The sequence below is a fragment of the Penicillium alfredii genome, assembly GCF_028826965.1.
Source record: "Penicillium alfredii strain IBT 34128 chromosome Unknown utg000004l_segment0_segment0, whole genome shotgun sequence".
Taxonomy (NCBI): Eukaryota; Fungi; Ascomycota; class Eurotiomycetes; order Eurotiales; family Aspergillaceae; genus Penicillium; species Penicillium alfredii.
The window spans coordinates 3,389,341-3,401,601 of record NW_026622701.1 but is presented as its reverse complement, the minus strand read 5'-3'; the positions used below and the strand labels follow the sequence as shown (position 1 = coordinate 3,401,601).

The 12,261-nt window shown below is 46.7% G+C and overlaps 4 protein-coding genes across 4 annotated transcripts; 2 read left to right on the top strand and 2 right to left on the bottom strand.

Annotated features, from left to right (window-relative positions):
• Positions 1-329: 329 nt before the first annotated feature.
• Positions 330-870, top strand: NUU61_002932 (uncharacterized protein; the record flags this gene model as incomplete). The annotated part of the gene is made up of 2 exons (XM_056653514.1): positions 330-557; positions 616-870. The coding sequence occupies 2 exons, from the start codon at positions 330-332 to the stop codon at positions 868-870; spliced, it is 483 nt and encodes a 160-aa protein (XP_056514581.1).
• A 1,815-nt stretch (positions 871-2,685) lies between these two features.
• NUU61_002931 (uncharacterized protein) lies at positions 2,686-3,975 on the bottom strand (the record flags this gene model as incomplete). Its single annotated transcript, XM_056653513.1, has 2 exons — positions 2,686-3,044; positions 3,132-3,975. The coding sequence occupies 2 exons, from the start codon at positions 3,973-3,975 to the stop codon at positions 2,686-2,688; spliced, it is 1,203 nt and encodes a 400-aa protein (XP_056514580.1).
• Positions 3,976-4,788: 813 nt separating this feature from the next.
• Positions 4,789-7,043, bottom strand: NUU61_002930 (flavin-containing monooxygenase; the record flags this gene model as incomplete). The annotated part of the gene is made up of 10 exons (XM_056653512.1): positions 4,789-4,962; positions 5,038-5,145; positions 5,206-5,353; positions 5,430-5,632; positions 5,740-5,835; positions 5,887-5,933; positions 6,007-6,226; positions 6,285-6,349; positions 6,404-6,811; positions 6,875-7,043. The coding sequence occupies 10 exons, from the start codon at positions 7,041-7,043 to the stop codon at positions 4,789-4,791; spliced, it is 1,638 nt and encodes a 545-aa protein (XP_056514579.1).
• Positions 7,044-8,566: 1,523 nt separating this feature from the next.
• On the top strand, positions 8,567-10,559 carry NUU61_002929 (uncharacterized protein; the record flags this gene model as incomplete). Its single annotated transcript, XM_056653511.1, has 3 exons — positions 8,567-8,971; positions 9,023-9,708; positions 9,782-10,559. The coding sequence occupies 3 exons, from the start codon at positions 8,567-8,569 to the stop codon at positions 10,557-10,559; spliced, it is 1,869 nt and encodes a 622-aa protein (XP_056514578.1).
• Positions 10,560-12,261: the final 1,702 nt, after the last annotated feature.

Genomic DNA, 12,261 nt, shown 5'->3' with positions numbered 1-12,261 from the left:
CCAGATATGATGTATTTCTGTGGAGCTTTTGTTCCTGGACTTTAATCTAAGCTTCATTAAACTACTCCATGTGTGGCAGGGATCAAATTATCCGCGGATATTGAGGGGCTGGCAAGGACACTCACTAGGCGTTTCATCTTGCTACGGCTAGTGTGAAGAGGCGTCGGCTCAGGTATATATGAAGCCGAGAGTCCCTCAGCCGACTTGGAATCGATCAAGTCATTCTTTTTTGTTTTCTCTCGTTCGCGATTGTTTATTTTATTGAGCTCGGCGTTCGTCATCCACTCGTTCCTTATCTGCTGATCAGATAGTTTCATTCTTCGTCCACCATGCGTTCATCTTTGGTATCAATGCTGGCCTTCAGCGCAGCACTCGTCTTTGCTGTCCCGGCTCCATCTCGCGTGTCAAACCTGGTCAAGAAAGCCACCTCATGCACCTTCAGCTCGGCCGCCAGCGTCAGCGCTAGCAAAAAGTCGTGTTCGACAATTGTGCTGGACAACATCGAAGTCCCTGCCGGCGAGACCCTGGACTTATCGAACCTGAAGTCCGGCACCGAGGTAGAAGCAGCAGTCCGTGTTATAGTGAATCCAGAACCAACGTTCTTGCCATGTACAGGTGATTTTTCAAGGCGAAACCACCTTCGGATACAAGGAATGGAAGGGCCCGCTCATCCGCATGCCGGGATCGAACATTGCCGTTTCGGGCTCGTCGGACCACATTATCAACGGCGGTGGTGCGCGGTGGTGGGACACCAAGAGCACGAATGGCGGCAAGACGAAGCCCAAGTTCTTTTACGCGCACGGCCTAGATGACTCGACCATTACAGGCTTGAATGTGACTAACACCCCGGTCCAGGCATTTAGCGTGTAGGCGGACAATCTCATCTTGGACCGCATCAATAATAGGAAACTCGATCGTGTGGCGTTAGAAGCAAGCTATTAGACGCTTAGTGGAAGAGAAATAAACCGTGGGATGGCGTGGGACAGAATATGTCGTATGTCTTATTTTAACGTAAGAAAAAAGATAGTTACGCAAGATAGTCTAGATTAGTAAGAACTAGGAAAACCGTGGTATGGCGTAGGACAGAATGTGTCGTAGGCCTAATGTGAGCGCAAGAACTTAGCATGAACCAGTCTAAGACCGGGAAACCTATAGCGTAGCGCAGGATAAGTACTGTCGCAAGCTTCATGATACGGTAAAAACACAATTATAATTTGATGTTGGAAGCTAGTTTGAATACAATAGCGTAACTTAAGAAATGAGGTTTTACGGAACGTGGGAAAATATTAAAGGGGATAGGGCTGAGAGACCTAAACCCTACTCTGTATATCCTAACGTATTTATCTGGAATGCTTGCAAGGAAATCTAAACCAAAAATCAAAATTTGAACTATCATAATATATTTTGACGTCCGGCTGTAGGACCTAGTTTAATTTAAACTTTAGTTAAATTGTGTCTCTCGGTAACATCAACGCAAGGTATGTAAACCAAAGCTCAAGCGCTCGAGTTGATCACGCGACCCCCTGTGTGGTGGGCTTTTCTCTTTGGCGCCTAAAACCCTCTGACTTTTTGATCTAGTAGATAATCGGGCTCAAAAAATCTGTCACGGGCTGGGCCCGATGGGGTCACATGTATTAAAGTAACCGAATCGCCTACTTTTCAGCCGTGATCCAACATATATATACATCTTCTTCTTCCCTTAAGCTTTTATGTAAACAGATCGTGGTACCGTTAAATTGAATAAGTTTGGCCGTAGCCCTTCACAAAATCCTCGGAGAATTTCATTTGTGCTCAACACGATATGTTTAAGTCTGACTAGGGATATAGTATTCTGAGTACACTGATCGAAGTACTAGGAGCGTTAGAACCTTAGGAAGATTCCTAGGAGACTCCGGAATCGCCTCAGAACCCCCATAAGAAACGAGAAGACACTATCCGGAGAGATAGCGATGAAATCATGAATGAGTTGCGAGTCATTAAGCATATAATAGGATCCCCCTATATAAGGCCTAATACGGCTTTAATACGATTAAGGATAGGCTTAAGGCTCGCGGTCTTCTAGAGAAGCATTACCTTCGCGGAAAGACTCATAGTGACTAGTTATAGTGACTAGTTAGGCATAACACACAGGTCCATGAACCCCAGAGCTGATGCCTATAAGTATAGAGAAGTGCAAAATCAGTCGCATAATCTTACACTGCTTGATTCATTCTGGGCCCTATTGCCAAGATGCCAGCGCAGAAATTGAGTGCAAAGTAGTGGGAGCACTAATATCATATTTAGTCCAACTATATCCCTTAATAGAAATCTCACGTTGACAATTGCTTCCACCGATCCAGTGCTCCACGTGATAGAGGCTCTTTAAGATTCTGGATAATATAGATATTTAGAAACTTTTGTATTGTTAGGGGTGTCTCACGATGCACCTGAGCTATAGGGGTTACAGATTCAGGCAATAGAGACTCGTGGATAAGCTTTCGGAGCGACTCATTTGAGATTCTGAGACTGATCGCTTGGCCCTGGAACATGGTGCTAGCGAGGTATTTATATACAGGCCCGTTACCCCACTCATCAGCATGTTTATACATGAGGGCTTTGTGTATCACTGAGGTAGCAGTGTGCCTTAGATATCCGGCATTAATTCATAGTCAGAGGTCATGGAATACAGGAGCGATACTGCTACCTTCACATACCCGCCGTGACCTTCAATGTCTTGTCAAACTCCTCGATGAATTGGTTAATATTTAGACGGTCTTGTGGCCGGCACAGACCTTTGGAAGCAAGTTGCACCCATTCATTCAGATGAGCGACATTCATTCCTGGCACATTGTCCCTTTGGGCCTTTAAGATACCTGAGATTGCCGATTTTGTACCCATTGGTGACTCGAGTCTCTTCGCTGCCTTCCATACTTGCTTCGCTGGATCGTTACCCTTTTTCACCCTACTCTCAGGAGGGCAGAGGCCCAGAACCTTGAGCATAATCTGTGTCACGGAAAATACATCCATCTTTTCAGAAACAGCGTTCTTCTCCTTCAAGTCGGCCTCTGAAAATGAAGGAGCTCACTGATCAGTAAAGGCTTCTAACCAAGGGGCAGATGCCTAGACGTAGGATTAAAGAGATAGATATTTACCTGGAGCCTTATATATCGGCGATCCCACGTGCTGCTGACCAGATATGGTCCGTTTCGTGGTAGCGAAATCAAAGTCGGTAATAAGATACCCGCCGTGATTTTCTTTCACTAAAGGGTTGGCAGGCTTCAAGTCCCGATGAGTGATGCCCAGCTTATCGTGTAATATTTGCACTCCAACCAGAAAATCCCTGAATGCTTCCCAATTCCGGTAATAAAACCCGTCGGGCCAGGTTCTGTCCAGCACCTGTTCAAGATCGCCTGTTGGGTACCGCGGCGTGAGTAGGGCAGCAACCCTCAGTGGCAGGTAGAAGTACCAATCAACCGCATTCACGAAGTATTTAGGACCGCCTGGCAGCTCGTATACCTGCCGTTGATATTCAGCGCCCTGTAGCATGCTCACGCCATCTTGCAGCATGTCCCATCGTTCGGCTGCATCCGCCATCGAGTCCGCTGGTACTGACGTGTTCTTCACCACGACATTTTGATGGTCTTGGGGCTGCCCCACGGTTTCCAGCACGGCCAGAGCCACCTGCAATGTCGATGCTTTCAATGGTCCAGTAAAGCCCACAGTTTTCTCCTCGCATGAATTGGCACTAGTAAATCCATACCCATCTGCGCGGGCTTCTGCTTCAGGGTAATTAGTCTTCAGAATTCGCGTGAGATCGTGTTCGCTTAGGTCGTAGAGATCTTGTTCGCCTTTAACTAAGTCGCGTTCCTCTAGGGTGCCGTGATGGTACGTTGGGTCGTTGAATATAGAGATATAGACAATAGCGACCCAGTCGACGGCATCAACGGGATTGCTGCCGCCCAGGATTTCGTCCCAAGAGCAACCAAAGATACCCATATATGGAGAAAGGAGGTAAGAAGTAGCGACTGTAAGGCGAACATTGTTGGGGAAATTTCCGCTGCGGATATTGATAGTAGGTCGGCGGCACACTAGGGATTTATGCGCAGTTTAAGAATCATTGGATCGTTAAGGGGACAGTTGAAACTGATTAAAAAAGGGGTAAAATTTAGTTTTCAGACAAGTCCACAAAAGTCCAGTGTCACAAGCAGCCTGCCTGCCAGGGTCATTATAAACATTACTAACATCCTTCAGAAAGTGTCCATCCTTGCATTCTCACTGGGCACGCAGCTAAGGGGGTGCCAATAGCGAAAATTTTGGGTTGCCCCTATCAATAACCGACAACGATAAACCTATAGACGACTAAGGATAGCCGTCTTTTTCACGGAGGGGGAATATCACGATCCAAGTAGCTTTGACGTCCTAGGAAATAGGAGATCTATTAGTTTTTTTGGTTTGATATATATAATTAGTTTATAGCTAAGAAGGATAGTAAAGAAGAGCTACAAGCTTCTTCTCTCTTTCCTTTAGCTTTGTGTCTTCGTTGAATACCACTCTCTACGCTGGATCTTCTATCTAAGCTATAGTCGAACTGGGCTCGTAACACCATCTAGGCAGTTAAAGCCATGCTAGATATTGCCGTTTCGAGGTCACACTTGTACTAGAATCGCCACGCCCATCGGTTCAACATTACATGAAGTCTACTATTTACCCTATATTTAGCTCTCGAACCTGGAAGGGAAATGAGGGTGATTATAAATGCTAGATGTAATATTCTCTCTACACCGGGCCACACACCAGTGGGAGCAGGGATTAAACGCGGCAGAACAACGGATGGGCGGGGAACTCGACTGCGATCCAGAGTCGTTCGGTACCAGGATATAGGCTGGAGTACACCCACCACAGCGACAAAGCTGCTACCAGAGTCGACATGGCAAGACACGCTAGAAACGATCGATTTCTGCCTCGTGGGTTCATCTTTGGTAACTAGAGATCTGGTTAATCCATTCGCAGTCGAAAATGCTTGATAAAGACAAGTTAATGAAATAATGAATATCTCACCTCGTACACCCAATCCTCTAGCCCTGCCACCTGTGTAGTCCACCACATGTGGAATGAGCTCCAGGGGTAGACGGCCCAGTTTTTGCCCGTTTGAGGGTCGATAAACCACTGGGCATCAACTACGTTAACTCAGGGTCCAAGGAAGGGAGGGGGAGAATGTGGGCTTACGCTACCACATGAATTAGTGAAGACTGTCTTGCATAATGCATCATGCAAACGCTTATTGTAGGCTTTCTCGCTAGAGAGTTTGGGTTCTGCGCAGAGGGCTGACCCCTCTAAGATGGGTTTGATGACTCGGGCTATGAGGCCCGTATAGCTTTTCAAGTGTCAGTCATATCCTCGCTGAGCTAGTGTAAATCTGAGCAGGGTTATAGAGTATAACTGTGAATTACCTCTCAATGGAATACACGACGGAGGTGTGTCCCCGCCCGGAATTCGGGCCCAGGACGTAGAAGAAATTGGGAAATTCGGACATGCCGATGGTATTGAACGCCTCGATGCCACCCATGTCCTTCCAGTGTTTACTGCGGCTGCGCCCGCCGCGACCGTGGACGTCGGTGTCATACTGGGTTAGGGCAAAGCCGTTGGCTAGAACCTGTGTGCAGAGGAGTGGAGATTCGTTAGTCATAGAGGAATTTTGCGCTGGTGGATAGTCTGTACAATCACATCTGCGGAGTATTGAGTTCCAGATTTTGTCAATACCGAGCGTTCGTGCAGAGCCACCACTGGGTCGTTGGTTAGATGGACGTTGTCTCGTTTTAGGCATCGGACGTAGTTGTCGTTGTCAAACACTCGTCGCTATATTTCTTTAGTCTATCATATGTGTGCATATTCGAGAGGATAAAATACCCGGCATCCGACTTCGAACTTGGGCATTAAGAGCGGCCAGTATTGTGCTACGGTCCATTGATGACTGTCAGTAGTGGACCTGCGGACAATAGTGGGTTCGGGTTGTTGGAAACTGCTCACCCGGTGCATTATCCATGATGTAGCATCTGCTGACTTCTGAAGTCTGTTTTCTCATTTTTTCACCAGTCTCCGTAAGGCTAAACTGCGGAGTGGCGGTCTCGAGATATGAAAAGGTGAGTAGTCTGACCAGGCGCAGCAACCCAGGTACATAGCGAAACGCGTTTTGCCATAATGGACTTATGGTGTTATTGGCTCTTCCGGGGAGGAAGTATTGTGTTGACTATCAAGATAAATTGTTAGCTAGATACCACAAACCAGCTGTGAATGGCAGAACCAACCCGGATAAACTGGGTGATCGAGCGAACTTCCGCGGCCACTGCCGGTATTAATTGTGTTGCCGATGCTGTAATCCTTCTTAGTCTTTGTCAAAATGCATATCAACTGCAAGGACAGCTACCTCCATTCCCAATGACTACTACACGTTTATCTCGAAGAGAAACATCATGATCCCACCTGCTGGTGTGAATTATATCCCCCTGGAAGCAGTTGGTGCCCGGCACAGTAAGCAGGTTGGGGTTCGTCAACGCCCCAACCGCTGAAATCACTATGTTGCAGCCATGGATATATTCCTGGCCGGTGGACAAGTCCCTCAGCTTGACCAGCCACGTCTTGGTGTCATCTTGCCAGGACGCTCCCACCCACTCGGTATTGCCCACCAGATGACGGGTCAAGTTAAATCGGGATGCCACTCTGTCTATGTATTGGAGGACCTCATCCTGCTTAGGGAAGAGATTCGAGAAGTCTGGGTTCGGCGCGTACGATAGACTATAGAACACGGCTGGAATGTCAACTCCGCATCCTGGGTCTGGGGTCCTTGTCAGTCTGTGTTGGTTTGAAGAATATTCGGATAGTACTATATAAATCTCACACGTGTTTGCCAGCCAGGTCCCGCCGAATCCAGCACCTCGGTCATATATCACAAAGTCATCACACTTCAAGGTATGTCGCAGCTGGTAAGCCATTGCTACGCCTGAGAACCCGGCGCCCACAATGATGACCTTTTTGAAGGGAAGAGATGTTTTTATTGAAGTCATCATAAGGGAAAATATGATTCGTCTGACGATGTATATTCAGGTGAGGGTTCTCGGTGTGAGGTGGGTTGCTCCTAAGTTCATATGCGCGCTTTATATGTCGTAATATATCAAAGTGTTGATTGTCCATTCCGCACAAGTAGATAGCCGTGACGATATCAAACCACGATTACGTCTACGGCTTGGGATCTCGCACCCTGGCAGATACCAGACGCAAAGATACTATGGAAAATTGGCTTCATAGAAAGTTCGGTCAAGCGTCCATGCCTCATCTGTCTACCATGGAAGACTGCTTTCCAAATTAAGGGGGATGCATTGAATGGCCTCTCCACCAGGAGATGCAGCAACGCAAAAAGGGTTATCATATCTCTAGATAATGCCTCTAATTGGGGACACAAGACGGACTTGAAAGTATAAGCAAGACATGGTGTAATGGAAAAGGGTGTGAGACATTTTTGCTCAACTATTAGGAGTTCGCTCGAGTTGGGTGGATGCATTTTACAGCTATTCGATAAATGAGTTCTCGGCATTAGCTACGAATCTCGACTTCCTTGGAGAAATAAATCACCATCGTTTGCAATGTCCCTTGCCATCATACTCCGCGACATTCATCCTTTATCGCATTTAGCTAGCAGCAAATGGAATCATTCTATGGACTACTAGTCAGTTAAAATAGCAATAGGTCTATCCGATCTTCAATAGTTATACGTCATCCCCACCCGGGAATGCTTAGATCTCTTTTCCACCTGGAAAGAAAAAGAAAAAAGAAAAAAGAAAACCAAAAGGGATATACCCCCTATCCTAAGTTATTAGGGTTGAAATCAGGTTGCGACACCACCTCCCAAAAATATCCAGCAGTACCCTTTGACAGGATCGTGCGGAGCCTACACTAGTTAATGTGCAACGCCTGAAGATTCGGGCGATATACATGACCTACTACTTGGATTATGCAAGCCATGACAGGTTTATCTTGTATTATTCGTCAGAATCATTTCCTAGACCGCAGCACTTTGTTCGCTGGCCCTCATGCGATTTTTCTGGAGTACGCCGCTGGCGCAGTTGCCGTAAAGCTATAGGGCTACCTAACCTTTAGTACATTCGCCAACTCGCCCGTTAGAGAATACTCGGAGATGGCCTCCATCATGTTGGCTGCATGCATGTAACTTGCATAAACACCGAAAGAGGCTGCATGCATGTAACTTAAACACCGAAAGAGGCTACATGCAAGTTACATGCATGCAGCCTCTTTCGGTGTTTTTGCAAGTCTCAGAACCAATCCTCGATGGAGTTTCTAGCTGGATGAAAGGGGAAATAGATAGGCAAAACAGAATTATAACTTCTGATTGTACCACCTTCCAATTCTTGTACTCGTGAATAACTAGCATTTCGTGAATTCTATCAGTGCACGTACTCTTATCATTTTGGATTTCAAGTTGGTTGTCACGATGCCCTCGAATATTTCCAAAGCCACCTATCAATATGTTTGCTCCGTTGTTACTATATTCCTGCTCTATTTGGCACAGCTGAGCATGCTACAAGTTATTATGCTCATCGCACTTCTGTGCGCGGGTGCCATCGGGTATATGCTTTTGTGGCTTGTCATGGCTGCCTGCACTAGGGAGGATTTGATTCTCCTCAATACGGATGGACCAAAATCGTTTTTGGGGCAGCCTCTTCTCTTCCCGGCGAAGCTCGCCCACGCTCGTCGGTTTCCAGACATTGAACGATATAACTACTGGTACGACTACTTCGTGGTCGGCATTCCAGTTGGCCTTCGTGGTCGGATTGGGAATCTTCTCTCCATTGATAACCTCCCTGCACACGAGAGCCACCGGGAGAAGTGCTGGTTCACCATCGACCCGGCATATTACTTAGACCGCGGAAGTGGTGATCTATGTCTACGGGAGAAGCTGGATATCTTCCTTGAGTCGCTAGTAAGTGGGAGGTAAAGCAACCGCAGCTAAACGGTTCTGATTAAGCTCTAGGACGAGGATCCTCGAAGCTTTCCATATGCATACCTGATTAGCACCCCACGATTCTTGTGGTGGCAAAAGAGCGCCATTAGCTACTGGTATCTCTACTCGTCGTCGCGAGAGCTAACAGCTATGATTATGGAGATCAATAACTCCTTCTTCGAGAAAAGGAACGTGTTTTTCCGGATCAGTGGTGACATAGGACTGGGAATGAATACACCCCCGCCCACAGAGACGGTGTGCCTGGCCACTATGAAAGAGATGTCCGAGAGGCAAGCGGTGCGCTTTGTCTCGTCAGCCCCTACATCGAAGATCTATAAAGGGACGTGGACAAAACGCATTTTCGCATCCCCGTTTGAGAAAATGGAAGGCGTTTTTACCAATACTTTTGTGGACCCGCTGCCCTCGGAGCCAAATCCTAGAGGTACGCTTCAGTCCACTCTCACTTCAGTGAGCGCAGAGGGCCGAGTAAAGGTTAATAGTCGACTGTCATCCTGGTCAAAACCGGTAAACCCAATCTCGGCATCCTGGAGGGACGTCACTCACATCATCCTACGCTGGACGCATGTCGGCGCCATCTCATCTCCTCGCATCATCAAAGAAGCGCTGCGTATCCGCTTCAGAGGAATGATGGAATATCACAAGAGACCTGAAGTTAGACCGGGAAGTATTCCACGTAACCAGACGGTGGTTGAACGGTATAGACAGGTTCCCTCCTTTTCCATGTCTGGAAGGCTTGCTGATCACTCGTTTCTACTTTGTCCCTTTCAGAGCGCTGGAGCGAGTATTCCGCGAGTATTTATCTCACATAACTTCGCGTTGCCAATATCCCGTAACTGTGGTTTACGCTCCGCCCCGATCGTTGCATTTCAATCGCCTCACGTTCCAATCCCCAGTTCCCCCGACGTCCTCCCCCAGAACCGAGGTCACCGTTCAGCCTCTGACCCCTCGGTTCTACACCCGCATTGCGCAATATCGCGATGTTCGAGAAGCATTCCCCGCGATGGCAAAATCCCATCCTACTAGCGCAGATCACTTGTCTTGCTTCTTATGGGTCTCAGACATGTCAGCCCTGGATCATTTACTGACAGCCACTGCGCCCGCCATCCCCGAGTTGAAGAGTGCTTTTACTAGAGATGATCCACAACGGCCGTTGAGGCTCACCATTTCCAAGGGCGTCATCGCATGGCTACGGGGAAGCAATAATGAGACGTTCATGGATAGCTTCTGCTACTGGTCTCAGTCCCAGCAAATGCAAAGAGAGTATCAAAAAGCGGTAATACATCACCTACTGGCTAATAAGCTCCCGGTCGAGTCTCAGGCTGCTGTGATGCTCTGTTATATTTCTCTTACCACGGTGGTCGTCTACCTCCTGTTGCATCTGCTGGCTGCTTTTGTGCAGAGCTGGCGATTAGGCTCTGTCCTTACTAATAGTAGATATTTAGTCACACCATCGGTTGGAGCGCTCGTGTATGGGGGCTGGGCTATGTTGACCAAATATGTAGGCAAGTACTACCTGAATCCTTTTGCGTGGGGTGACGGACTCTAATGGCGCGCGGTACCGCGGACATTGTGCTTGCTTGTTGTGTTATGGGGATAAACAATGTTTGCCGTTTTTTTTTATCGTGTATGGGTGGGTATAATTGAGTCAATCATAATGAGGGTTTTCGATTTTATACTAAGCAAAAGACTGCTTGTTGTTGTTTTTTTTTTTTTTTTTTTTTTTTTTTTGGCAGCAGAAAATTAGGTACTCCCATACTGCTCCTTAAACATCACAAAGAGGGCTAGATCCGCCCCCAACATGGTCAGGGTCAGGCAGTTTGGATCTCCAGGCCTTTGCCTAAGGATCTCTACTACATAAGCTATCCGGCCCATAGGACTGATGGCGAAACTACTACTGGCACAGCTGATTCTGTGCCTCCCGGGTGTGAGTACCGGATCAACAATATTTGCTCTAATGGTACCTGGAAAGAATTCTTCGTCCTCCCTGGAGGTCGTCAAGCCAAGCTTCGATATAGATCTTGCATTTGAAAACAATGCATGGCGGCAAAGTCCAACCAGAAGCATTGTCTCGATCGCAGTCACCTATTCGCGACCTCCAAGCTGTAGAATAGAGCGCCGATCACAATATATTCAGCTCTTGTCACAATTTTTGCGGTCGCAATTTAGACCCATTGCGAAGCCAGCCTCGTCAAGGTGTATATTCTCAGGCGCAATACCATATTGGATAATAATCTGTTGTACGCAGTCGAACCATTCGCGTGTGACCTTTGGGTCTTCATTTTTGGCACAATGATAATCGTATCGGCGCGAGAACCGTGAGTTGATCTCATTGTGGCACTTAAAGAAAGTCACAGACCCATTTTTTGCCGACTAGTTAAATCGAGGTAGATTCACGCTTCGCGAGTAGAATATTGGCCATTTCTCGCACCGCTGCTGGCCTAGGTGCTGCTCCACGCCTATCCATAGAAAGAATCCATTGTAGAAGCGATTCCTCAGTTTGGGACAATTTATAGCTGTTGGTGCATATGTAGGCTCGATAGATGGGGCCAGCTAAGCAGCGCCGTAGGGTTAAAAGTGGCACATTAAAACAGCGCCCTGCTTCACAAGTAATAGGGATTTCTTGCTTCTGAATAGCTTCGATAGCTAACAAGATCCTATCCTCTTGCTGGGTGGATTTTCTGGATTTTTCGGGGCAAATTGGTGGCATAGTGGGTAGTTGAAAAAGGTTGCGTATGGGTGACGCGGATCATGTTAAATGGCTCGCTCGCTTACTGGTTATTTTATTTACATGGTTAGAAAGCGAGGCTTCAGGGACACACAAGATCGCTCTACTATATAGATAATACTCTCGAGAAGATAAAATACTAAGATATTATATACTTTTAAAATATTAAAGTATGCTTTTATAAATTCCTAAATTAGTACTAGCTTAATTCTAGTAGCTTTAAATTACTAACTTTAGTTCTATATAAAATTGTAAAGGGTCTACAGAGAGGGTGAGATATGAAGCTATTCCCAACTAACGGAAGGGGTGGATCAGGTGATATTATATGATCTCGAGAAAGATAGGAAGTTGGACCTTGTTACCTGTCCTACCCTACGGTGGAATGATCACGATACTTAGCAGAGACCTAGTCATTTATATTATCGATGATATGTGGAGCTATAAAGATGTTATACGATAAATTGATACTCTCGCATCCAGCTGGCAAGACAAGATTCAGTCTTGACAGCAACGAATATATACT